This window comes from Piliocolobus tephrosceles, chromosome 8 (genome assembly GCF_002776525.5).
Source record: "Piliocolobus tephrosceles isolate RC106 chromosome 8, ASM277652v3, whole genome shotgun sequence".
Taxonomy (NCBI): domain Eukaryota; kingdom Metazoa; phylum Chordata; class Mammalia; order Primates; family Cercopithecidae; genus Piliocolobus; species Piliocolobus tephrosceles.
Window position 1 is genome coordinate 38,341,614 of NC_045441.1, and position 26,434 is coordinate 38,368,047.

Genomic DNA, 26,434 nt, shown 5'->3' on the forward strand with positions numbered 1-26,434 from the left:
GAACATTTATAAGAATATCAAAATTCCCAGCACGCAGCAAGGTAAAAATCATAGTATTTGGCATAAAACATTTATTGATAAAATAATTGATATGTTACCAAAAAATCTGAAACTAAGGTTAAAAGTTACTGTATGTTCTCATCCATGCAAAAATGCAATGCGTTATTCCCAAGCTAAAACAGAAATCATTTTACAGACACAATTTGCTAATTCCTACTTGTTTGGAAGGAAAAACCCTAAAAGATATACCAGCACTGAGAATGGTATGGGAAATACACTATATTTTATATTATATATAATATATATATACACACTATATATTATATTAACACTATAAATATACTGTTAATATAGAATTATTATGAGTTGATTCTTCTGGATTCTAATTTGATTTGAAAATGAAATAAAAATTCCACATGAAGTAACATCAATAAGACAGCAGACTAGGAAGTTTCATGTCCTTTTCCCCCCGTGGAAACTCTGAATAAACAATAATACATGGATTAAAGTGGCTTTGTAAGAACTCTAGAAACCAGCTAAGAAGCTGCAGAACCTAACTTTAATGCTTGACCAAGAAAGAGCTGCAATTAGAAGAGTAGAAAATGTCATTACATTTTGCTCACTCTAGCTCGGACTATCCCACCTCACCTCCAGTAGCACAGAACAGTGCAGTTGACGTGAGGATGCCCAATTCTTCATTCCTACCTAGGGAGAGAAGAAAAGGTGTGGAATGTTCTTACAGCATTCTAGCTGGTCTGGGGAACTACTTGAGAGACTAATTTCTGTCTCACCTGACCTGGAGAGCTGATAGAAACAGTGGCATAGTTTGGATAGCAGATTGGAGGCCACTGACAGCAAAGGCAGGTGATGTGGTGTGCTAGAAACTGCAGAAAAAGTTTGAAGGGACCCAGAAGTCATATAATGGAGTGACTGGGGAAGTACTTCTCCTGCACTAAGCCAGTCCACAGAGACAAGGAAAAGTGGCTATTTGTTGAACACTCAAATTTCAACAAATGTTTACAAAGTATATAAAGAAACAGGAAAAAAATGGCACATTCCAAAGATAAAAATAAATCTTCAGAAACCAACCCTAAAAAACACACATCTCTTACTGAATTGATAAATAATTTTTACAAATTTCCCTAAATATGCTTAATTACATAAAAGAGAACATGGATAGATGAACAAAATCAGGAAAGCAGTTTATGAGCAAAATTAGAATAATAATAACAACATGAGCATGTCTGCATTGAGGGATGCCTAGATGGCTGGTGAAGCATTTTTCTGGGTGTGTCTGTGAGGGTGTTGTCAGCAGAGACTGACATATGAGTCAGGCGACCTGGAGAGGAAGACCTATCCTCAAAGTGAGTGGGCACTTTGTTCAGCTGCCGCCACAGCTAGAACAAAGAAGGTGGAAGAAAGTGGGAAAAGTTTGCTTGCTGAGTCCTCTAGCTCTCTTTTTTTTAAATTCCCATGCCAGAAGCTTGCCTTCTTTCCTCCTGCCCTGGGATGTCAAACTCCAGGTTTTTCAGCCTTTGGACTCAGGGACTGGGACCTGCAACAGCAGTCTTCCAGGAACTCTCAGGCCTTTGGCCTCGGACTGAGGGCTACATTGTTGGCCTCCCTGGTTTTGAGTCTTTCGTACTAGGACTGAGCCACTACTGGCTTCTGTCTTTCCCCAGCTTGCAGAGAGCCTTCCATTGGATTTTGCCTTATAATTCTGTAAGCCAATCTTCCCTAATAAACTCCCTATTATATAGACATATATCCTGTTGGTTCTGTCCCTCCGGAAAACCCTAACACAATCTACAAATAGACAGAAATAATAAAACCAAACAGAAATTCTGGAGGTTACAAGTACAATAACTGAAGTGAAAAATTAATTGCTACAGAGATTCAATAGCAGAACCAACGAAGCAGAAGAAACAATCAGTCAAATTGAAAACAGGTCATTTGAAATTAGCATCTGTGGAGGAAAAAGAAGAAAAAATGAAGAAATACGAATAGAACCTAAGTGATATGTGAGATACCATATCAAGTTGATCAACATAAGCATTATGGGAATCCAAGGTGAAGAGAGAGAGAATAGGGCAGAGAGTTTATTTAAATAAATAATGGCTCACAATTTTCCAAATTTATACAGACAGAAATGGCCACACAAATACATACAGCTCAGTGAACGCTAAGTAGGAATAATTTAAAAATACAATAGAAGCAGAAGTTATCATTAAACTGTCAAAGAAAACAACTGAATCATTGAAAAAAAAAAAGGGCAAGAGAAACCTGACCTGTCATATACAAGAGAAACTCTGTAAGATCACTGACTGATTTCTTAGTGAAACCATGGAGGCCAGAAGATAGTAGGATGATATATTTCAAGTGCTAAAAAAAAATTTAAATGCTGTCAACTGTAAATTATACATATATAACAAAACTGTCCTTCAAAGAATGAAGGAGAAATCAGAGTATTTTCAGATAAACAACTGAGGAAGTTCATTACCACCAGCAGAGTGTGTCTACTTGGAATGAAAGGTCTCTAGAGAATAAATCAAAGTCTTACAAAAATATAAAGTAATTCTGTAAACAAAAACATGTAGAAAAATATAAAACCCTGCATTGTTGAAATTTTGGTTTGTAAGTCAATTTTTAACTCTTAAAAGATTTAAAAACCAAAAGCATGAATTTATATTAATTGGCACACAGAATACGAAATTGTAATTTGTGACATCAAAATATAATGGGAGGGCGCAGAGCTGTAAGGAAGCATAGATTTTACATGTGACTGACATTAAGTTGTTATCAGTTTAAAATGGATAGTTATAACTTTAAGATGTTCTATCTAATGCCCCAAGCAATCACAAACACAATGTCTATACAATATACACAAAAGGAAATGAGAAGGGAAACAAAGCATGGCACTGTGGGAGATCAACTACACAAAAAGGAAGACAGTAAGGGAGGAAAAGAGGGGTAAAAAAGCTCTAAGACATACCAAAAAAAAACCCCAAAATGTCAATAGTAAGTTCTTCCCTAATAGTAATTACATTAAATATAAATCAGTTAAACTTCATAACAATGTGTGTGTGTGTGTGTGTGTGTATGTGTATGTTTTGCCTACATTAATATCAGGTTCTAGCTATATGCTTTCTATAAGAAATTCACTTTAGATTTAAAAATACATATAGGTTGAAGTGAGAGGATGGAAAAAGATATTCCTTGGAAAATAGTATCCAAAAAAGAGCATACTAATATCAGAAAAAAACAGACAAGTCAAAAATGGTTACAGGAGACATAGCATTATAACATTATATAACGATGAAAGGGCCAAATCAACAACAAGCTATAATAATCATAAATATATATATACCAAACATGAGAACACCTAAAGATATGGAACAAACATGGACAGAATTGAAGAGAGAAATACACAACAAAAATACCCAACTTTTAACAATGAACAGAACAACCAAAAAGAAGATCAGTACATACAGAGAATCCGAACAACACCATAGACCAACTGGTCCTAAAAGATGCACAGAACACTCCACCCAGTATGACAAAATACTGTTTTTTCCTAAAGTGCACATGGAACATTCTCCAGGGCACACCATATGTAAAACCACAAAACAAATATTTATAATATAAAAGGTTGAAATAATACAAAGTATCCTTTCCAATCAATTTTCCATTTCTAATTTAATATGATTAAATACTGGAAAATCCACATATATTGATTAAACAAGATATCCCTAAACATGAAAGGGTCAGAGAAGAAAGCACAAGGGAAATTTATGGGATTCAGTTAAAGCAATGTTTAGAAGGAAATTTATAACTATAAATGCTTACACAAGGAATAAACATTTCAAATCAATAACCTACCTTTACAACCTAAATACTTAGAAAAAGAACAATTTACACCTATATATAGCAAAAGGAAAATAATTTATTTATTTATTTATTTTCATTTTTATTTTTTTTATTTTTATTTTTATTATACTTTAAGTTCTAGGGTACATGTGCATAACGTGCAGGTTTGTTACATATGTATACATGTGCCATGTTGGTGTGCTGCACCCATCAACTCGTCAGCACCCATCAATTCATCATTTATATCAGGTATAACTCCCCAATGCAATCCCTCCCCCCTCCCCCCTCCCCATGATAGGCCCCAGTGTGTGATGTTCCCCTTCCCGAGTCCAAGTGAGCTCATTGTTCAGTTCCCACCTATGAGTGAGAACATGCGGTGTTTGGTTTTCTCTTCTTGTGATAGTTTGCTAAGAATGATGGTTTCCAGCTGCATCCATGTCCCTACAAAGGACGCAAACTCATCCTTTTTTATGGCTGCATAGTATTCCATGGTGTATATGTGCCACATTTTCTTAATCCAGTCTGTCACTGATGGACATTTGGGATGATTCCAAGTCTTTGCTATTGTGAATAGTGCCGCAATAAACATACGTGTGCATGTGTCTTTGTAGTAGCATAATTTATAATCCTTTGGGTATATACCCAGTAGTGGGATGGCTGGGTCATATGGTACATCTAGTTCTAGATCCTTGAGGAATCGCCATACTGTTTTCCATAATGGTTGAACTAGTTTACAATCCCACCAACAGTGTAAAAGTGTTCCTATTTCTCCACATCCTCTCCAACACCTGTTGTTTCCTGATTTTTTAATGATTGCCATTCTAACTGGTGTGAGATGGTATCTCATTGTGGTTTTGATTTGCATTTCTCTGATGGCCAGTGATGATGAGCATTTTTTCATGTGTGTGTTGGCTATATGAATGTCTTCTTTTGAGAAATGTCTGTTCATATCCTTTCCCCACTTTTGGATGGGGTTGTTTGTTTTTTTCTTGTATATTTGTTTGAGTTCTTTGTAGATTCTGGAAGTTAGCCCTTTGTCAGATGAGTAGATTGCAAAAATTTTCTCCCATTCTGTAGGTTGCCTGTTCACTCTGATGGTAGTTTCTTTTGCTGTGCAGAAGCTCTTTAGTTTAATTAGATCCCATTTGTCAATTTTGGCTTTTGCTGCCGTTGCTTTTGGTGTTTTAGACATGAAGTCCTTGCCCATGCCTATGTCCTGAATGGTACTACCTAGATTTTCTTCTAGGGTTTTTATGGTATTAGGTCTAACATTTAAGTCTCTAATCCATCTTGAATTAATCTTCATATAAGGAGTAAGGAAAGGATCCAGTTTCAGCTTTCTACTTATGGCTAGCCAATTTTCCCAGCACCATTTATTAAATAGGGAATCCTTTCCCCATTTCTTGTTTTTGTCGGGTTTGTCAAAGATCAGATGGTTGTAGATGTGTGGCATTATTTCTGAAGGCTCCGTTCTGTTCCATTGGTCTATATCTCTGTTTTGGTACCAGTACCATGCTGTTTTGGTTACTGTAGCCTTGTAGTATAGTTTGAAGTCAGGTAGCGTGACGCCTCCGGCTTTGTCCTTTTGACTTAGGATTGTCTTGGCAATGCGGGCTCTGTTTTGGTTCCATATGAACTTTAAAGCAGTTTTTTCCAATTCGGTGAAGAAACTCATTGGTAGCTTGATGGGGATGGCATTGAATCTATAAATAACCTTGGGCAGTATGGCCATTTTCACGATATTGATTCTTCCTATCCATGAGCATGGTATGTTCTTCCATTTGTTTGTGTCCTCTTTGATTTCACTGAGCAGTGGTTTGTAGTTCTCCTTGAAGAGGTCCTTTACATCCCTTGTAAATTGGATTCCTAGGTATTTTATTCTCTTTGAAGCAATTGTGAATGGAAGTTCATTCCTGATTTGGCTCTCTGCTTGTCTGTTACTGGTGTATAAGAATGCTTGTGATTTTTGCACATTAATTTTGTATCCTGAGACTTTGCTGAAGTTGCTTATCAGCTTAAGAAGATTTTGGGCTGAGACGATGGGGTTTTCTAAATACACAATCATGTCATCTGCAAACAGGGACAATTTGACTTCTTCTTTTCCTAACTGAATACCCTTGATTTCTTTCTCTTGCCTGATTGCCCTAGCCAGAACTTCCAACACTATGTTGAATAGGAGTGGTGAGAGAGGGCATCCCTGTCTTGTGCCAGTTTTCAAAGGGAATTTTTCCAGTTTTTGCCCATTCAGTATGATATTAGCTGTGGGTTTGTCATAAATAGCTCTTATTATTTTGAGGTACGTTCCATCAATACCGAATTTGTTGAGCGTTTTTAGCATGAAGGGCTGTTGAATTTTGTCAAAAGCCTTTTCTGCACCTATTGAGATAATCATGTGGTTCTTGTCTTTGGTTCTGTTTATATGCTGGATTACGTTGATTGATTTGCGAATGTTGAACCAGCCTTGCATCCCAGGGATGAAGCCCACTTGATCATGGTGGATAAGCTTTTTGATGTGCTGCTGAATCCGGTTTGCCAGTATTTTATTGAGGATTTTTGCATCGATGTTCATCAGGGAGATTGGTCTAAAATTCTCTTTTTTTGTTGTGTCTCTGCCAGGCTTTGGTATCAGGATGATGTTGGCCTCATAAAATGAGTTAGGGAGGATTCCCTCTTTTTCTATTGATTGGAATAGTTTCAGAAGGAATGGTACCAGCTCCTCCTTGTACCTCTGGTAGAATTCAGCTGTGAATCCATCTGGTCCTGGGCTTTTTTTGGTGGGTAGGCTATTAATTGTTGCCTCAATTTCAGAGGCTGCTATTGGTCTATTCAGGGATTCAACTTCTTCCTGGTTTAGTCTTGGAAGAGTGTACGTGTCCAGGAAATTATCCATTTCTTCTAGATTTTCTAGTTGATTTGCATAGAGGTGTTTATAGTATTCTCTGATGGTAGTTTGTATTTCTGTGGGGTCGGTGGTGATATCCCCTTTATCATTTTTTATTGCGTCTATTTGATTCCTCTCTCTTTTCTTCTTTATTAGCCTTGCTAGCGGTCTGTCAATTTTGTTGATCTTTTCAAAAAACCAACTCCTGGATTCATTGATTTTTTGGAGAGTTTTTTGTGTCTCTATCTCCTTCAGTTCTGCTCTGATCTTAGTTATTTCTTGCCTTCTGCTAGCTTTTGAATGTGTTTGCTCTTGCCTCTCTAGTTCGTTTAATTGTGATGTTAGAGTGTCAATTTTAGATCTTTCCTGCTTTCTCTTGTGGGCACTTAGTGCTATAAATTTCCCTCTACACACTGCTTTAAATGTGTCCCAGAGATTCTGGTATGTTGTATCTTTGTTCTCATTGGTTTCAAAGAACATCTTTATTTCTGCTTTCATTTCGTTATGTACCCAGTAGTCATTCAGGAGCAGGTTGTTCAGTTTCCATGTAGTTGAGCGGTTTTGATTGAGTTTCTTAGTCCTGAGTTCTAGTTTGATTGCACTGTGGTCAGAGAGACAGTTTGTTATAATTTCTGTTCTTTTACATTTGCTGAGGAGTGCTTTACTTCCAATTATGTGGTCAATTTTGGAATAAGTGTGATGTGGTGCTGAGAAGAATGTATATTCTGTTGACTTGGGGTGGAGAGTTCTATAGATGTCTATTAGGTCCGCTTGGTGCAGAGATGAGTTCAATTCCTGGATATCCTTGTTAACTTTCTGTCTCGTTGATCTGTCTAATGTTGACAGTGGAGTGTTGAAGTCTCCCATTATTATTGTATGGGAGTCTAAGTCTCTTTGTAAGTCTCTAAGGACTTGCTTTATGAATCTGGGTGCTCCTGTATTGGGTGCATATATATTTAGGATAGTTAGCTCTTCCTGTTGAATTGATCCCTTTACCATTATGTAATGGCCTTCTTTGTCTCTTTTGATCTTTGATGGTTTAAAGTCTGTTTTATCAGAGACTAGGATTGCAACCCCTGCTTTTTTTTGTTCTCCATTTGCTTGGTAGATCTTCCTCCATCCCTTTATTTTGAGCCTATGTATGTCTCTGCATGTGAGATGGGTCTCCTGAAGACAGCAGACTGATGGGTCTTGACTCTTTATCCAGTTTGCCAGTCTGTGTCTTTTAATTGGAGCATTTAGTCCATTTACATTTAAGGTTAATATTGTTATGTGTGAACTTGATCCTGCCATTATGATATTAACTGGTTATTTTGCTCATTAGTTGATGCAGTTTCTTCCTAGGCTCGATGGTCTTTACATTTTGGCATGTTTTTGCAATGGCTGGTACCGGTTGTTCCTTTCCATGTTTAGGGCTTCCTTCAGGGTCTCTTGTAAGGCAGGCCTGGTGGTGACAAAATCTCTAAGCATTTGCTTATCTGTAAAGAATTTTATTTCTCCTTCACTTATGAAACTTAGTTTGGCTGGATATGAAATTCTGGGTTTAAAATTCTTTTCTTTAAGAACGTTGAATATTGGCCCCCACTCTCTTCTGGCTTGTAGAGTTTCTGCCGAGAGATCTGCTGTCAGTCTGATGGGCTTCCCTTTGTGGGTAACCCGACCTTTCTCTCTGGCTGCCCTTAAGATTTTTTCCTTCATTTCAACTTTGGTGAATCTGGCAATTATGTGTCTTGGAGTTGCTCTTCTGGAGAAGTATCTTTGTGGCGTTCTCTGTATTTCCTGAATTTGAATGTTGGCCTGCCCTGCTAGGTTGGGGAAGTTCTCCTGGATGATATCCTGTAGAGTGTTTTCCAATTTGGTTCCATTTTCCCCCTCACTTTCAGGCACCCCAATCAGACGTAGATTTGGTCTTTTTACATAATCCCATACTTCTTGCAGGCTTTGTTCATTTCTTTTTCTTCTTTTTTCTTTTGGTTTCTCTTCTCGCTTCATTTCATTCATTTGATCCTCCATCGCTGCTACTCTTTCTTCCAGTTGATCGAGTCGGTTACTGAAGCTTGTGCATTTGTCACGTATTTCTCATGTCATGGTTTTCATCTCTGTCATTTCGTTTATGACCTTCTCTGCATTAATTAGTCTAGCTGTCAGTTCTTCCACTCTTTTTTCAAGATTTTTAGTTTCTTTGCGCTGGGTATGTAATTCCTCCTTTAGCTCTGAGAGGTTTGATGGACTGAAGCCTTCTTCTCTCATCTCATCAAAATCATTCTCTGACCAGCTTTGATCCATTGCTGGCGATGGGCTGTGCTCCTTTGCAGGAGGAGATGCGCTCTTATTTTTTGAATTTCCAGCTTTTCTGCCCTGCTTTTTCCCCATCTTTGTGGTTTTATCTGTCTCTGGTCTTTGATGATGGTGACGTACTGATGGGGTTTTGATATAGGTGTCCTTCCTGTTTGATAGTTTTCCTTCTGACAGTCAGGACCCTCAGCTATAGGTCTGTTGGAGATTGCTTGAGGTCCACTCCAGACCCTGTTTGCCTGGGTATCAGCAGCAGAGGTTGCAGAAGATAGAATATTGCTGAACAGCGAGTGCACCTGTCTGATTCTTGCTTTGGAAGCTTCCTCTCAGGGGTGTACTCCACCCTGTGAGGTGTGGGGTGTCAGACTGCCCCTAGTGGGGGATGTCTCCCAGTTAGGCTACTCAGGGGTCAGTGACCCACTTGAGCAGGCAGACTGCCCCTTCTCAGATCTCAACCTCCGTGTTGGGAGATCCACTGCTCTCTTCAAAGCTGTCAGACAGAGTCGTTCTCGTCTGGACAGGCCTCTGCTGCTTTAGCTGAGCCCTGTCCCCAGAGGCGGAGTCTACAGAGACAGGCAGGTTTCCTTGAGCTGCTGTGAGCTCCACCCAGTTCGAGCTTCCCAGCGGCTTTATTTACCTACTTAAGCCTCAGCGATGGCGGGCGCCCCTCCCCCAGCCTCGCTGGTGCCTTGCGGTTAGATTGCCGCAGACTGCTGTGTTAGCAAGGAGGGAGGCTCCGTGGGCGTGGGACCCTCCTGGCCAGGTGTGGGATATAATCTCCGGTGTGCCGGTGTTACAGCGCAGTATTGGGGTGGGAGTTACCCGATTTTCCAGGTGTTGTGTGTCTCAGTTCCCCTGGCTAGGAAAAGGGACTCCCTTCCCCCTCGCGCTTCCCAGGTGAGGCGATGCCTTGCCCTGCTTCAGCTCTCGCTGGTCGGGCTGCAGCAGCTGACCAGCACCGATTGTCTGGCACTCCCGAGTGAGATGACCCCAGTACCTCAGTTGAAAATGCAGAAGTCACCGGTCTTCTGTGTCGCTCGCGCTGGGAGATGGAGACTGAAGCTGTTCCTATTCGGCCATCTTGCTCCGCCCCCCCGGAAAATAATTTAAAAGATTAGAGCAGAGATAAACAAAATAGAGGATAGAAAAATACAGAAAACTAACCAAAACAAGAATTCCTTCTTTGAAAAGATCAACAAAACTGACAAACATTTAGCTCAATTACCTAAGAAAAAGAGAGAAGAAAACTAAAATCAGAACTGAAAATGAAGAAAGTACAACCCATTTTATAGAAAATAAAAAAAATAATAATATAAACAATTGCACTATGGTCTGAAGGTGTCCGGCAAAACTTCCTATGTTGAAACTTAAATGCCAAGGTAGGGCCTTTGGGAGGTGATTAAGTCATGAGAGCAGGCCCCTCATGAATGGGATTAGTGCCCTAATAAAAGAGGCTGAAGGGAGCTTTGTTCCTTCTGCTATGTGAGAACCAACCAAGAGAAAGTACCATCTATAAAACAGACAGTGAGCCTTCACAAGATACCAAATCTGCTGAAGCCTTGAGCTTGGCATTTCTAGCCTCCAGAACTATGATAAATAAATTTCTATTATTTATAAGTTACCCCTTCTAAGGTATTTTTATAGCATTCCAAATGGACTGAGAGAAAATGTATGTCAACAAATTGGATAACCTAGATGAAATGGACAAAGTCCTAGAAACATACAACCTACAAAGGCTGCATCATGAAGAAACAGAAAGCCTGAGTAGACCTGTAACTAGTAAGGAAATTGAATCAGTAACCAAAAACTTTCCAACAAAGAAAAGCCCTAAACCAGATGGCTTTATTGGTAGTAAAGTCACTGATCATTTAGAGAAGAATTAAAACCAATCTTCCTAAACTCTCAAAAATTGCAGAAGACGGAAACCTCTAGACTCATTCTATGAGGCCAATACTGCCCTAATCCAAGGCAAGAAAAAGACTACATGAAAAGAAAACCACGAATGAATATCCCTGAGGAATACTGAGATAGAAAATTCTCAACAAAGCAGAATCCAACAGCACATTAAAATAATTATTATACACCATGACCAAGAATGATTATTGCTGAAATGTTAAGATGTTTCAACATACAAAAATCAATCAGTGTAGTACATCACAACAGAATGAAGGAAAAAAATATATATTTTTTCAACTGATGCAGAAAAGGTATTTTTAAAAAATTAATGTACTTTCATAATAAACACTAAAAAACTTCAGAATAAAAGAAAACTACTTCAACATAATAAAGGCCATATAACAAAAGTCCACCACTAACATCATACTCAATATTGAAAGACTGAAAGTTTTCCCACTAAGATTACAAATAGGATGAAGATGACTGATTTTGCCTCTTATTTTCAAAACAGCACCAGGACTCCTAGGAACAGCAGTTAGGCAAGAAAATGAAATAAAATCAATCCAAACTATATAGGAAAAAATAAAATTATCTCTGTTTACAGATGACATGATCTTACATACAGAAAATTTGTAAGATTCCACACCAAAAAACACAAAAGCACTGCAATAAAAGATTTCTGCAAACTTGCAGGACAGTAAATCAACATGCAAATATCAGTTGTTTTCCTATACATTAAAAACAAACCATATCAAAAGGAAATTAAGAAAACAATTCCACTTACAATAGCATCAAAAACGAATAAAACACTTAGTTAAAACATTTAACCAAGGATATGAAAACCTTGTATGCTGAAAATTAGAAAATGTTGCTGAAAAATACTTTAAATGATATAAATAAAGGAAAAGATGTCACACTTTCATGCATTAACACATGTAAGATGTTAATACAACCCAAAGCTATTTATGGATTTAAATACAATCCCTATGAAAATCCCAATGTCAATTTTTTTTTTCTTGCAGAAATAGAAAAACTCAAATTCATATGAAATCTCATGAGACCCTTACTTGCCCCACAATCTTGAAAAAGAACAGAAAAGTTGAAAGACTCACACCATGATTTCAAAACTTATTACAAAGTTACAGTAATCAAAACAGTGTGGTACTGGCATAAAGACAGTCAAACAAACTGATGGAACAGAATACAGAAAGCAGAAATAAGTCCTCGTATACATGGTCAAAATGATTTCTAAAAAGCATCTACAAACAATATGGTGAAAAGATGAATGCCTTCCCCATCACTGGAGAACAAGGAAAAGATGTCCACCCTCACCACTTTGATTAAGCACAGTACTGGATGTTTTAGCCACTGCAATAAGCGAAAGAGTAAATAAAGACACATACTGGGCTGGGCACAGTGCTCATTTTGCAATAAGCAAAAGAGTAAATGAAGACACATACTGGGCCAGGCACTAGTGGTTCATGCCTATAATCTCAGTACTTTGGAAGGCCAAGCCAAGTGGATCACTTGAGGTCAGGAGTTCAAGACCAGCCTGGCCAACATGGTGAAATCCCATCATTACTAAAAATACAAAAAAATTATCCAGGTGTGGTGGCACGTGTCTGTAATCCCAGCTGCTTGGGAGGCTGAGGCGGGATTATCACTTGAACCTGCTAGGCAGAGGTTGCATTGAGCCGAGAACCACTGCACTCCAGTCTGGGCGACAGCAAGACTCTGTTTCCAAAAAAAAAAAAAAAAAAGGCACATACTAATTGGGTATGTTTTGTAAATTCTTAAAACTTAATACTTTCCTGATACTTCAACATCCCCTCAAACAGACTGTGAGCACCCCACCCAGGTAGCCAGGTCCAACAATGAACCTACCACAAGTTCACCTTTTTGCTGTCCCCTGATTAAGGCATTTGCCCAATAGTTCTCTAGTCCTGTCTCTCATTCTGCACCCCACTTACCCCCAGCAAGCTCCCCACCTGCTTGGTTGTACTTACTCTCTGAAAACTCCTACCACAAGACCTCCTGCTTGCTATGCCATGCCCCCATTTCTAGGGCTGGTGAGTATTAAAAATCCTTTAATTTCATATATCTCTCTGAATACAATTTCTGTGGTCATGTTAGAACCATCCCTAAACATCTCACAAGTGAGACTTACTCCCTATTAATAAAAAATAGAGGAAACAATAAAACTTTCTCAGTTTGCAGCTGACGTAATTGTGATAGGAAATCCCAAAGAATGTAAAACAAAGCAAAACAAAACAAAATGAAAAAAGTCTAGAATAATAGAATACATCACGTTTACAGGAAACTATATCAACACATAAAAATCAATTGCATTTGAACACACTAATAATGAACATTTGAAAACTCAAATTAAAACATAACATTCTTCAAAATAACTCCAAAGAAAAGGAAATAATTATATACAAACTTACTAAAACACATACAAGATCTGTATACTGAAAATTACAAAATACTGATACAGGAAATAGCAGGTCAAGGAAGATATAGAGACATATCATGATCATGGACAGGAAGAATCAATATAGTAAAAATGTAAGTTTTCCCCAAAATTATATACAGGTTTAACACAATCCCTATCAAAATCCCAAAATGATTTTTGTACACATATACAAGCTTATTCAAAATGTATACAGAAAGATATGACCCTAAAATAGCTAAAACAATCTTGACAAGAAAACAATAGGAAGAATAATGCTACCATTAGTAAGTCTTACTACATAGCTACAGTAGTCAAGACCATGTGATATTAGAAGACACATAAGCACATAGAACAATGAAACAGAATAAATAACCCAAAAATAGTCCCACACAAATATGCTCAACTGTATTTTAACAAAGGTACAAAAGCTACTCAATGGAGAAAAGACAGCATTTGAACAACTGATTTTGGAGCAACTGGACATCCATAGGCAAAAAAAAAAAAACAGTAAAATACTTTTTAGCTTAAATTTCATACCTTATAGAAAATTACTAAAAAATTATCACATCTTTGACAGGAAATGTAAAACATAAAAACCAATGTACACAAATTAGTTGCACTGCTATACACCACCACCAACCAAACTGAGAATCAAATCATGGACTCAACTCCTTTTATAACAACTGCTATAAAAGTAAAATGCTTAGGAATATACCTAACAAAGGAAGTGAAAGATCTCTACAGGAAAAACTATAAAACACTGCTGAAAGAAATCACAGATGACACTAACAAATGGAAACACATCCATGCTCATGGATGAGTAGAATCAATATTGTCAAAATGACCATCTTACCAAGAACAACCTATAAATTCAATGCAATTCCCATCAAAATACCATCATCATTCTTCAGAGAACCAGGAAAAAAAAATCCTAAAATTTACATGGAACCAAAAAAGGCTCCACATAGCCAAAGCAAGACTAAGCAAAAAAAAAAAAAAAAAAAAAAAATCTGGAGTCATCACATTACCTGACTTCAAACTATACTCCAAACTACAGTTGCCAAAACAGCATAGTACTGTATAAAAACAGGCATGTAGACCAATGGAACAGAATACAGAACCCAGAAATAAAGCCAAATACTTATGGCCAACTGATTATCAACAAGGCAAACAAAAACATAAAGTGAGGAAAGACACCCTATTCAACAAATGGTGTTGGGATAATTGGCAAGCCACATGTAGGAGAATGAAACTGGATCCTCATCTCTCACCTGATACAAAAATCAACTCAAGATGGATCAAAAACTGACATCTAAGACCTGAAACCATAAAAATTCTACAAAATAACATTGGAAAACTCTTCTAGACACTGACTTAGTCAAAGAGTTCATGATGATGAATGCAAAAGCAAATGCAACAAAAACAAAGATAAATAGATGCGACCTAATTAAACTAAAAAGATTCTGCACAACAAAGGAAATAATCAGCAAAGTGGACAGCCAGCCATGTTGCCCACAAAGTCTAAAATATTTACTATGTGGTCCTTTACAAGGAAAATTTGCCAACTCATGACCGAGATGATCTGAACAACACTATCATCCACTTTTAGTTAATTATAAAACATGACACCTAACATCTACACAGTGTCTTAACATGTACATAATATATTCCACAAGGCTAGATAGCATGGTGAATAAATTCAGAAGGACTTAAAATATACAGAGTATGTCTTTGACCAAAACAGAATTAAACTAGAAATTGATAATATTAGGAAAAATTCCCAAAACCTGGAAATTAAGCTAACTCAAGAATCAAAAAGAAAGAAGGGGCCAGGCATGGTGGCTCATGACTGTAATCCCACCACTTTGGGAAGCCAAGGTGGGCAGATCACAAGGTCAGCAGTTCAAGACCAGCCTGACCAACATGGTGAAACCCCGTGTCTACAAAATATACAAAAATTGGCCAGGCGTGGTGGTGTGTGCCTGTAATCCCAGTTACTCAGAAGGGTGAGGCAGGAGGATTGCTTGAACCCGGGAGGCAAAAGTTGCAGTGAACCGAGGTTGCACCACTGAACTCCAGCCTAGGTGACAGAGATTCTGTCTCAAAAAAGAAAAAAAAAAAAAAAGGGGAATTAGAAAACCACTGAAAATGAGAGAGAACATATACCACTCAACATATCAGAAAAGAGAGATAATCACTACAAATCTTACAACCAGAAAGGTAATATTAGAAGCAATTTCATGCCAGAAAAATTTGACAATTTTGATTCAATATATGAGATTTTTGAGACGTGCAACTCACTAAAAGTGAACAAAATGAACAGGAAAATCCAAATATCTCTACATGCACTTAAGATATAATTTCTTATTGAAAACCTACCCACAAAGAACACTACAGGACCCAGTGCTTCAACTAGCACATTCTATCAAACATCTTAAATAAACGAATAACTAAAAACATTTTCAGAAAATAGAAAGAAAGAGTTACAAGTCATCTTACAAGGCCAGTATAGTCCAAATACCAAAACCTGAGCAGACATTACAAAAAATAACATTATTTATAACTTATATATATATATATATATATAAATCCTTAATAAGACATTAACAAATACAGATAAAAGTTGTTTTCAACAACATCAGAAAAAATTTTTGAAAAATGTAACACCCATTTGTAATGTAATCTCCCAGTAAATAGGGAAGAGAACTTTCTCATTCTGATAAAAGGTATCTATGAAAACCTAGAGATTACATCCCACTAGATGGTACTTTCCCCTTTAGGATCAGGAGAAAGAAAAGAATGTCCATTCTTGTCACATCTATTCAATGTTGTACTGTAGATTACAGGTATTCAGAGAAAATGTCATATATAAATAAAATGCACAAAAATAAAAATAATGAAGTAACACTGTCTCTATTTGCAGATGACATGATAGATTACATAGACCTCAGTAATCTATAAAACAACTACTATAATTAACAAGCTAATTTAGCAAAGTAGCATGATACAAGAATAATATGAAAACATCTGCTGGAAATTGAAACAACTATCAAGTGAATTTTTAAATATTCCATTTAAAATAGCATCCAAAATCCCCACAAAAAACTTAGGAATAAATTTAACCCAAATGACATATAAGACCTTTACACTAAAAAAATGCAAAAGGAAGATAATTTTTTTCAAATTAATATATTTAATTCTGCAGAGATAAAATTGTTACATAGAAGACTGTTTCAACCCAAGCTCTATTATTTTATAATATAATTATTTAAATTCTTTTACAGTATAGTTGTTATAATGTCACTTGATGTGTGAAGTTGAAAAAGAGAAATATAAAAACCTGCATAATGTAACAGTGACTAAAGAAAGGCATCACATTTCTCTGACTGTAAAGAATAATTTCCATGTGAGAGCTCATGAAGAACACCATGTAATGAAGTTCTTTTGGCATGTACAGAAGTTCAACATTACACAGACAAATATAAATATATTGTAAATAAAATTTCTGTGTAAAGCCATCAGCAGCAAATGTCTTCTTATATTTATTATTATACTATTTCCAATTCGAGGTAATAATAGTCTATTTTGAAAAACAGAAGACAATGGCATTTCTCTTTTCAAAGACTAATTTTTATGAATAACATTGTAAAGAGATAAAGAAATGGATCATGAATTTTCCAATATAAACTTTACCCAGTTAAAATCATTATTTTTAATATTAGGGAATATTAGTCATCTTTCTTAAGAGTGATAAATATGTCAGAGATTACCCCAATATGAAAGACTCAATAGATTACTTTCTGGGTTGTAATCAAGCTCCACTTGGTCTGATTTTCAACTGAACACTTGAGTCAAGTAATTACACAATTATTTGAATATAATGATACTATGATAGCTTAACTTGCAAACATACTTAAAATAAATGCATGAATGAGTAAATACCATCTGTTATATATGGCAGTGGCATTGTTTTTCTTCTTCGACTTCTAGAAAAATATTAATCAATTATATATTGTCCTATCATCCTTTACCTATTTCTGTTACAGTTGTAACTGCCACATTGCATATATAAGGTAACTTGTCTACATTTTGGTTCTCCTACTTTCCCATGAACTTCTCTGAAGGAGGAGATAATACATTATTCATCTCCAAATAATCATATATATATATATTTTTAAAACCTAGAGAGAGAGATGTAGCATTTTCAGGTATTGGAAGATTGAATACTATTAAAATGCACTTCTCACCAAATTGATAATTTCAAGGAAACTCCAATCCCAACCAAAGCAGTCCTTTTTGAGAAAATTGACATACAAGCTGATTCTAAATTTTCTTGGAAAGGAAAGGAACCTAGAATATCCAGAACAACCTTGACAAAAAATCAACGTAAAAACACTACTGACAAAAGAATCACTGTACAGATGAAGTAATGCAGAAAGTATGGAACTGGCATAAGGATTGACAAAACAGAGAAGAGTGGAACGAAAATGATACACTTAAGAAATATAACATATTTATCTATTTATTTATTTATTCTTCTTTTTTTTTTTTTTTTTTGGAGATGAAGTTTCGCTTTTGTCGCCCAGGCTGGAGTGCAATGGCATGATCTCAGCTCACTGCAACCTTCGCCTCCTGGGTTCAAGTGATTCTCCTGCCTCAGCCTCATGAGTAGCTGGGATTATAGGTGCCCACCACCACGCCCAGCTAATTTTTTTTTATTTTTAGTAGAGATGGGGTTTCTCCATGTTGGGCATGCTGGTCTCGAACTCCTGACCTCAAGTGATCCACCCGCCTTGGTCTCCCAAAGTGCTGGTATTACAGGCTTGAGCCACCACGCCCGGCCTAATATAACATATTTAGAACAAATATTTAAAAGCGAGATACAACATCACTGGGACAAGTCTGCCAAAGTAAATTTAGCCTTAGTGTAATCTGGAGACAATTTTAGCTACTTAAATCCTCCTAAAATCAAAAGATTGTATTTAATAATATATAAGATGCTAATACAAGATGAAAAGGTACTAACGTTGAAAGGCAAATAAGACCAACGATGAGACAAATACATCAAATAATTTTTCAGATTTTTAAATGAAGGTGCTTTTGTGAAAATAGCACTGCCTGTAAATTCTGAATTCTTTTTCCTATATGCCAATATACTGTTCTTATACTATCATCAAGACAGAAAAGCACCAGCTCTTCTTTATTTTGCTGTAACAAGCCAAATAAGAAATTCTATGCTGAAGAAGAAAGAAAGATAAACATACTGCATTTTAAAAAAGTTTCCAAGGGACAGGAAAAATCAGAAAGCAGGTATTTGGGGAGGAAAAGGAACAAATGAACTTAATGAAACCACAGACCTCTTGTACTCAAAGCTTCATCATATGGAAGCTTTAAAAATTATTTTGTGTTTCTATATAAAGCACAGCGATAAAATTGCCTTTCAGTAGAAAAGATTGAAACTTACTCCTTCACTTCACTATACATAAAAATCAACTCATGATGGATTAAAGATTTAAACTATTAAAAACTCTAGCAGAAAGCTTAGGACATACCATTCTGAACATAGGCCTTGGCAAAGATTTCATGATGAAGTCTCCAAAAGCAATTGCAACCAAACCAAAAATAGACAAGTGGGACCTCATTAAACTAAAGAGCTTCTGTACAGCAAAAGAAACTATCAACACAGTAAACAGAAAACCTACAGAATGGGGGAAATTTTTTGCAAACTACGTATACAACAAAGGTCTAATATCCAGAATCTATAAGGTACTTAAATCAGCAAGCAAAATACAAACAACCCCATTAACAAAAGGGCAAAAGGACATGAACAGATATTTCTCAAAAGAAGACATATAGGGAGCCAACAAGCATATGAAAAAATGCTCCACATCACTAATCATCAGAGAAAAACAAATCAAAACCACAATGAGATAGCATCTCAAACCAGTAATAATGGCTATTATTAAAAAGTCAGAAAATAACTGATGTTGGCGAGGTTATAGAGAAAAGGGGACACTTATATACTGCTGGTGGGAATGTAAATTAGTTTAGCCACTGTGGAAAGCAGTTTGGAAATTTCACAAAGAAATGAAAACAGAACTACCATTTGACCCAACAATCCCATTACAGGGCATATACCCAAAGGAATATAAATCATTCTATCATAAAGATACATGGATGTATATGTTCACTGCCACTATTTACAATAGCAAAGACATGGAATCAACTTAGATGCCCACCAATGGTAGACAGGATAAAGAAAACATGGTACCTATACACCATGGAATACTATGCAGCCATAAAAAAGAATTAAATCATGTCCTTTGCAACAATATGAATGCAGCTGGAGGCCATTATCCTCAACAAATTAATGCAGAAACAGAAAGCCAAATACCACATATTCTCACTTATAAGTGGGAGCTAAACACTGAGCACACATGGACACAAAGAGAGGAACAACAGACCCCAGAGCTTACTTGAGGGTGGAATGTGGAGGCTCGAAAAACAACCTATCAGGTACTATGCTCACTATCTGGGTGGCAAAATCATTTGTACACCAAATCCCAATGATGTGGAATTTACCCATGCAACAAACCTGCACATGTACCCCCTGAATGTAAAAGAGAAAAGAATAAATAAAAATGACATAAGAAAGCTCAACAATTATCACCGTGAGCCCACCATCAGGAAAAATAATAAAATGGGTCAGATTCTTTCCCCTACTCCTAATCCCTATGCTTGAACATACATTCCAACCCCATTTCCAAATAAATTATCCTAACTCAGGGTCTGTGACTGTTTAACACTGGTAGAGGGCAAAAGATATATTAGGTAATAACTGACTAAAGTTTAACACAGTACTCACATATTAAAAACTGAGAGAAGAAAATTAAGATTACGTGCTCTCTTCATAGTGCCTCAAATCCTAAATCTTATTTCAAGAGTAAAAAAGAAGAAAACTTATCCCAAGGAAGACAAGTAATGCTTAAGAAAAAATTTTAAATGGAAATATAAGATAATATGTGAATTGATGACTTAGACCAACAGTTCCCACCCTTTTATGGCAGCAGGGACCGGTTTCATGAAAGACAATTTTTCCACAGACTGGGAAGGCGGGGGATGGTTTCAGGGTGACTCAAGTGCATTACATTTATTGTGCACTTTATTTATATCATTACATTGTAATAAATCATGAAATAATTATACAACTCACCATAATGTAAAATCAGTGAAAGCTCTGAGCTTGTTTTCCTACAACTAGAAGGTCCCATCTGGGGTTGACAGGAGACAGTGACAGATCATCAGGCATTAGATTCTCCTAAGGAATACACAATCTAGATCCCTCACATGCACAGTTCACAACATGGTTTGCACTCCCATAAGAATCTAATGCTGCACTTCATCTGATCTGACAGGAGGAGGCAGATCTCAGGTGGTAATACAAGCGATGTGGATGGGGGACTGTAAACACAGTGAAGCTTCTCTCTAGCCTGCCATTCACCTCCTGCTATACGGCCCAGTTCCTAACAGGCCATGGATTGGTATCAGTCTGTAGCCAAGGAGTTGGGAATGCCTGACTTAAACCACATTTGAGGAGGCTTACTGAGTACAAATTAAGAAATAATCCCCTTGTCAATTTCACTAGGCAAAAATAATGGATATCGATCTCTGTGTACAATATTTATACCTTTAGTAGAAACACTTTACAAGCATTATAATGTAAATAATTATATATATCAAACATTTAAAAATATTACTGTTTACAATGTGTTTATGGTCAGTAAATTATAACTAGGCATAGGAAAATACTGTCACAAATTTATTGAACATGAACAATATGTTAAGTATAATGTAAAAAACAACTAATTTAAATAGCTTCTAGAAGATATAGCATCATGTTCATCTTATGCATAGATACAGGATGCTGGGTATAGAGCAAAGCAATATGAAAATAGATTATAAAGATGGTTCAAATTTGCTTGTTATTTATGATGGACAACGGTAACATGGACAGTATTTTATCTGAATAATAGTTATAAATTAATTAGCAATAGCAAATAAGGCAAAACAAATAGAAAAACCATTATTCTACATATAACCCATTACAAAAGGCTAAATTTGAAAGTATTTTATAAAGATAAATTCTATTAATGCCTTATCTTTTATTAGCAGGTAAAGTTTTATTTTTATTGTTGAAATCCTTAACTGCGTGGATTCAATGTATTTTATAAATAGCTAGGATGCTTACTTACACATGGGGCATGTTCATTTAACTTTTTTTTTCCTTTTACCAGCCTCACATAACATACCTTAAATAGTCTTTTGGAAGGTTCACAATTATGGTCTGTACATGGCTTGGGTCCTTTTTCAGTGTCTAGAGATGAAACTGAGAAAATATATTATATTTTATCATGGGTATAATGTATTCTGTTACAATATTTAAATTGGCTTTTGAAAAATGAAATGATATTCTAATATTTCTCTTCCATTAAAATATTAAGCAAATTTCCTAGTGCTAAATGATTCTTTTTAGCAAAAAACTAAGTCAACAATTTGCTTTCTATAAATCAGGACAACCTTATTTCTTCAGTGAACTTAAGAATTAATCAACTTTCCTGATAATGTTGGGCTGTTGATTTTGTAAAATCTGAGCAACAGATTTATTTCAATTTTAATAATATACATATGTATATGTATGTATACATTTATGTGCATTCATTCAATATTGTATTTAACTCTATATAATATACTGTGTGTCATTTATCACAATTCTTAATCTCTAGCTGCAAAATGATAGAGGTAGGATAAACACTGATCACAATACTGGAAAGGGAAATGAGGTTGGATTTCAGTAGCGGCCATGGTAACTAAATGATGAATATTTATATTCAGACACACATTCATTTCTTTAATAAATAATTGCCAGAAGCCTACTGTGTGCCAGGAATTACTCTAGGGGCTTGGGATACATAAGTGAACAAAATCAACAAAATCCCATTGAATTTAGCAATGTAGAAATTAGTACTGTCTCTGCAAGATCATCTGAGAAATGTTCCTATTGTACTACAAGACTTAAAAAATACATTGAAAGAAATCTGATTTCTAGCCTGAGTTCTATAGGAGGTCTACTAATAAACATAGGTGTAATGTAAAATAACATTTGAGGTTTCTACTCTAATTTGTAAAACAAGGGGCTGAATAATGTGATTTTTGTCACCCTTTCCAGTTATGAGGCTATGTTTAAAAACAAATACTTTAATCCAGCAACCAGAATCTCTGTAATTTATTTACTACTGATCTTGACAATTTTGTTTTTCCCATAACTCTACTTGTATGCTATCCATTCGCTATTCTACTCTAAATATTGCTCTATGATGCCTGTGTACATGACTTTAAGTTGTTCATTTTCCACAGAATTCTTTCAAAATACCAATAATTTTTCATGGGCCTCCTTAACTGTTCATCTCCTCAATAACATCTTCACTTCCTCAGAACCCATAAAACACTTGGTAACTCTTCTACAATATTTACATAAGTTGTACTATTATTATATGCATATTCTTTTTACCATAATATAATCTTGAAGAGGGATCCTTACTCTACATTACCAACATTTATCTAGTATGTCATGTAAAATATGTCTGATGGACAACTGTTGATATGAAGATCATAAAATTGATTGTAAAAGTATGAATATACGTGGAGTATATTCCCAGAATAATGGGAAATCTTTATTTTGTTGTTTCAACATATTTCTTTCAAATCCTTCCCAAACCCATACATCGTGTGAAACTTCACTCTTGCCATCTGAACTGATATTATGAGGTACTATACAATATTACAGACAACAAAATTCAACCTAGTGATTTTATAAAATTAGATCAGTTAATTTCAGACAGAGGTCCAACTAGGGTCACAGACTTGGGGGAGAAAAGGTTTTATTTATATTCTATTTTTACCTTAAGTCCTTTAAAAATGAAGTTATCTAAATCTAGGCCCGAGAAAAGTTAAATCTCTAAATTTTATCGCTTGAACCCGGGAGGCGGAGGCTGCAGTGAGCTGAGATAATGCCCATGCACTCCAGCCTTGACAACAGAGTGAGACTCTGTCTCAAAAAAAAAAAAAAAAGAAAAGAAAAGAAACATATGTAGAGTTATGAAAAGCACTAGTAAACTGTAGCCAGGTCTTTTAAATATTATACACCTAATGTACAGGTTTTGAATGGATTGTCCACAAAGTAATTCAGAAGGTGGCAAACCTGAGTCTACCAATGCATCATAACATGATTATGAGATTGAATTATCACGATGACGTAAAATTTTCTTACTTTTGAATCCTCATAAAAGTTTAAGGCAATTTTAAAAATTCATTAAGATCTACTATTCATGAAACTAATGCAAAACTGTCAGAAACCACAACATAGAATCAAAAGAAATACAAGGTATTTTCTTATCTATCTTTTCAGAATCAGTATACATAAAAGATTGCTAAAGTAACAAATATCTAGGAGACTGTTTCAGCCCAAATCCAGCATTAATGGTGTTAACAGACAACAGACACTACATCCATCCCCACCATATCAGGTAAACCACACGACTTTTTGTTTTTTGATGTTGTCTGCATCAGCTATCTCTTCCTGAGCTTCTTGCATATCCCCTCTTTAGGCTAGCTGACTAACCTCATCCTGTATACAATCACCTAGCTTTTTGTAAGATGTTTTCTATGAGATTAAAAAATAAAGAAGATAGCAATGACTCCAGCAAAAATAGTAGAGAGGAAAACTGCTGGCCACCTCTTTCCATAGAAACATGAAAAAAAATGAACAAAAATGGCCAGAATCAACTTTTGTCAGAACTCCAGAAAATGATCAAATGTTTACAACCAGGTAAATGCAAAGTCAACAAATGATGACTTCAACACAGAATTTAAGAAAATATCTGTTAAGTCAGTAGCTGACCACAAAGGTTAAAAAGAATTCAAAGGTTAAATATGTAACAAAATTTCAAGTAAATGGAAGACAGACTTCAGAGGACATAACAAAAGATGCAGAAAATTATAAAACAAACAACTACAATCCACACAAGCAACAACCAAACACGATGAACAGGCAGAAGGATCTGATTTCAAAAGTATCCATTAAAATATTTTAAAACGTAAAGTTTTCAAAAAACATAGAAGTTATATAAAGAAACAAGAATGTATGGCCTATTCACAGAGAACAAAATATAATAGAAATTGTCCCTGAGGAAACAGACATTGGACTTGCTAGACAAAAACTCTAAATCAGCTATCTTAAATATGCTCAAAGAGCTAAAGAAAATCATGAACAAAGAACCAAAGAAAATAAGGAAAATGATATTCTCAAATAGAGAATATCAATAAAGCAAAATAAGTTACAGAACAAAATCTAATAAAAATTATGGAGCAGAAAACTGTAACAACTGAAATGAGGAATTCACTAAACATTTTCAATGACAGATTTGAGCAAGCAAAAGAATTAGTGAACTTGAAGATAGTTCACTGAAATTATCCAGTCAGAGAAGAAAGAAAAAAAAATTTAAGTGAAGAGAACCTAAGACAAGTGTAACAACATCAAGTGTACCACCATATACATGATGGGAGTCACAGGAGGAGAGAAAAATGAGAAAGCAAAAAGAGTATTTGAAGAAATAATGGCCAAAATTCCCCAAATTTTATAAAACACATACAAGATAAATAGAATCCACATAGGGTAAATACAAGGAATCCCACACTGAGACAAATTATAATGAAACTTTCAAAAATCAAAGACAGGAGCTTCTAGGTTGCTGAACATGCAGAGATACTGGGTGGTGGCATGCTCAAAGGGAGCATGTAAGCTCCAGGCCCCTTCCCACATGCCTTGCCCTGTGCATCTTTTCCATCTGGCAGTATATCTGTATTTTCTGTAATATCATTTATAATAAATGGGCAATCATTTTTTAAAAAATAAAAGACAGAGAATCATAAAAGCAGCAAGAAAGAAGTAATTTGTCGCATACTAGATGTCCACAATAAGATGAACATCAGATTTTCATGAAAAACCACAGACAACAGAAGGCAGTGGGATGATATATTTAAAGAACTGAAATAAAAACACTCAACCAAGAATCCTGTATCTGGCAAAATAAGCTTTCAAAAATGGAGGAGAATCTAACATCTTCCAAAAATGAACAGCTGATGAAGAATAGATAGTAACTTGTTACTACACACACAAAAAAAGAACATTGGCAAAAGTAACTACATAGGAGTACATCTGGGTAAACATAAAAGGTAAATATAGAGAAATACAAAAGTCACTATTCTTTTTTCACTCATCTTTTTATATGATAATAATGACAAATGAATAAAACAATAATTACAAATCTATGTTAGTAGATACACAATATATAGTAATGTAATTAGGGACAACAACATAGAGAAGGAATGACCTTCACAGGAGCAGAGTTTTGGAATACTATTATAACTAAGCTGGAATCAATTCAAACTAGTGTCTTATGAGTTTGAAATTCTAATTGCAGTTCTCAGGTTAGCCACCAAGAAAATAACTAAAATATATTAATAAAATGAAATGAGAAGGAAATTTAAATGGTACTCTATAAATAACTAAACAAAAAAGAAGGTAGTAACAGGGATAATCAAACAAAAAAAGATATGAGACAATTTCTGGTTTCTACTTGACATCTAAGGAACTTGTCAGTTGTCAGGACTGTATCAACAACAACAAAAAAATCTGCAACTTTTCTTAGACCCATCAGAAAATTGAGATCACTGGGAAAACTGCAGCTTCCAAAAATGTAGAAGCAGATAGGTGTATACAGAGAATCACAACTTACCAGGAGCAGAAGCCTGCTATGGGAGCCATTACGAGGATAATTTAAATTATAATTGCTACAAAGTTCAGGGTGGACAAGCTCCACAGTTAAAACTAAAATGGGGCACATTTTTGGGTGGCAGGGGAGGGCTTCCAAACTTTCATGAGCTTTATGTCTAGGAAACCCAACAGGTTCTCAGGGTTAAGA

The 26,434-nt window shown here is 35.7% G+C and overlaps 1 protein-coding gene across 2 annotated transcripts in view; it reads right to left on the minus strand.

Annotated features, from left to right (window-relative positions):
• Positions 1-26,434, minus strand: part of ZPBP (zona pellucida binding protein) — a 153,503-nt gene that overhangs the window by 57,408 nt on the left and 69,661 nt on the right. For both annotated transcript variants that reach the window (XM_023232045.2, XM_023232046.2), the window contains exon 6: positions 21,704-21,780. In XM_023232045.2, coding sequence (XP_023087813.1) covers positions 21,704-21,780 — 77 coding nt within the window. The remainder of the gene's footprint in view (positions 1-21,703; positions 21,781-26,434) is intronic.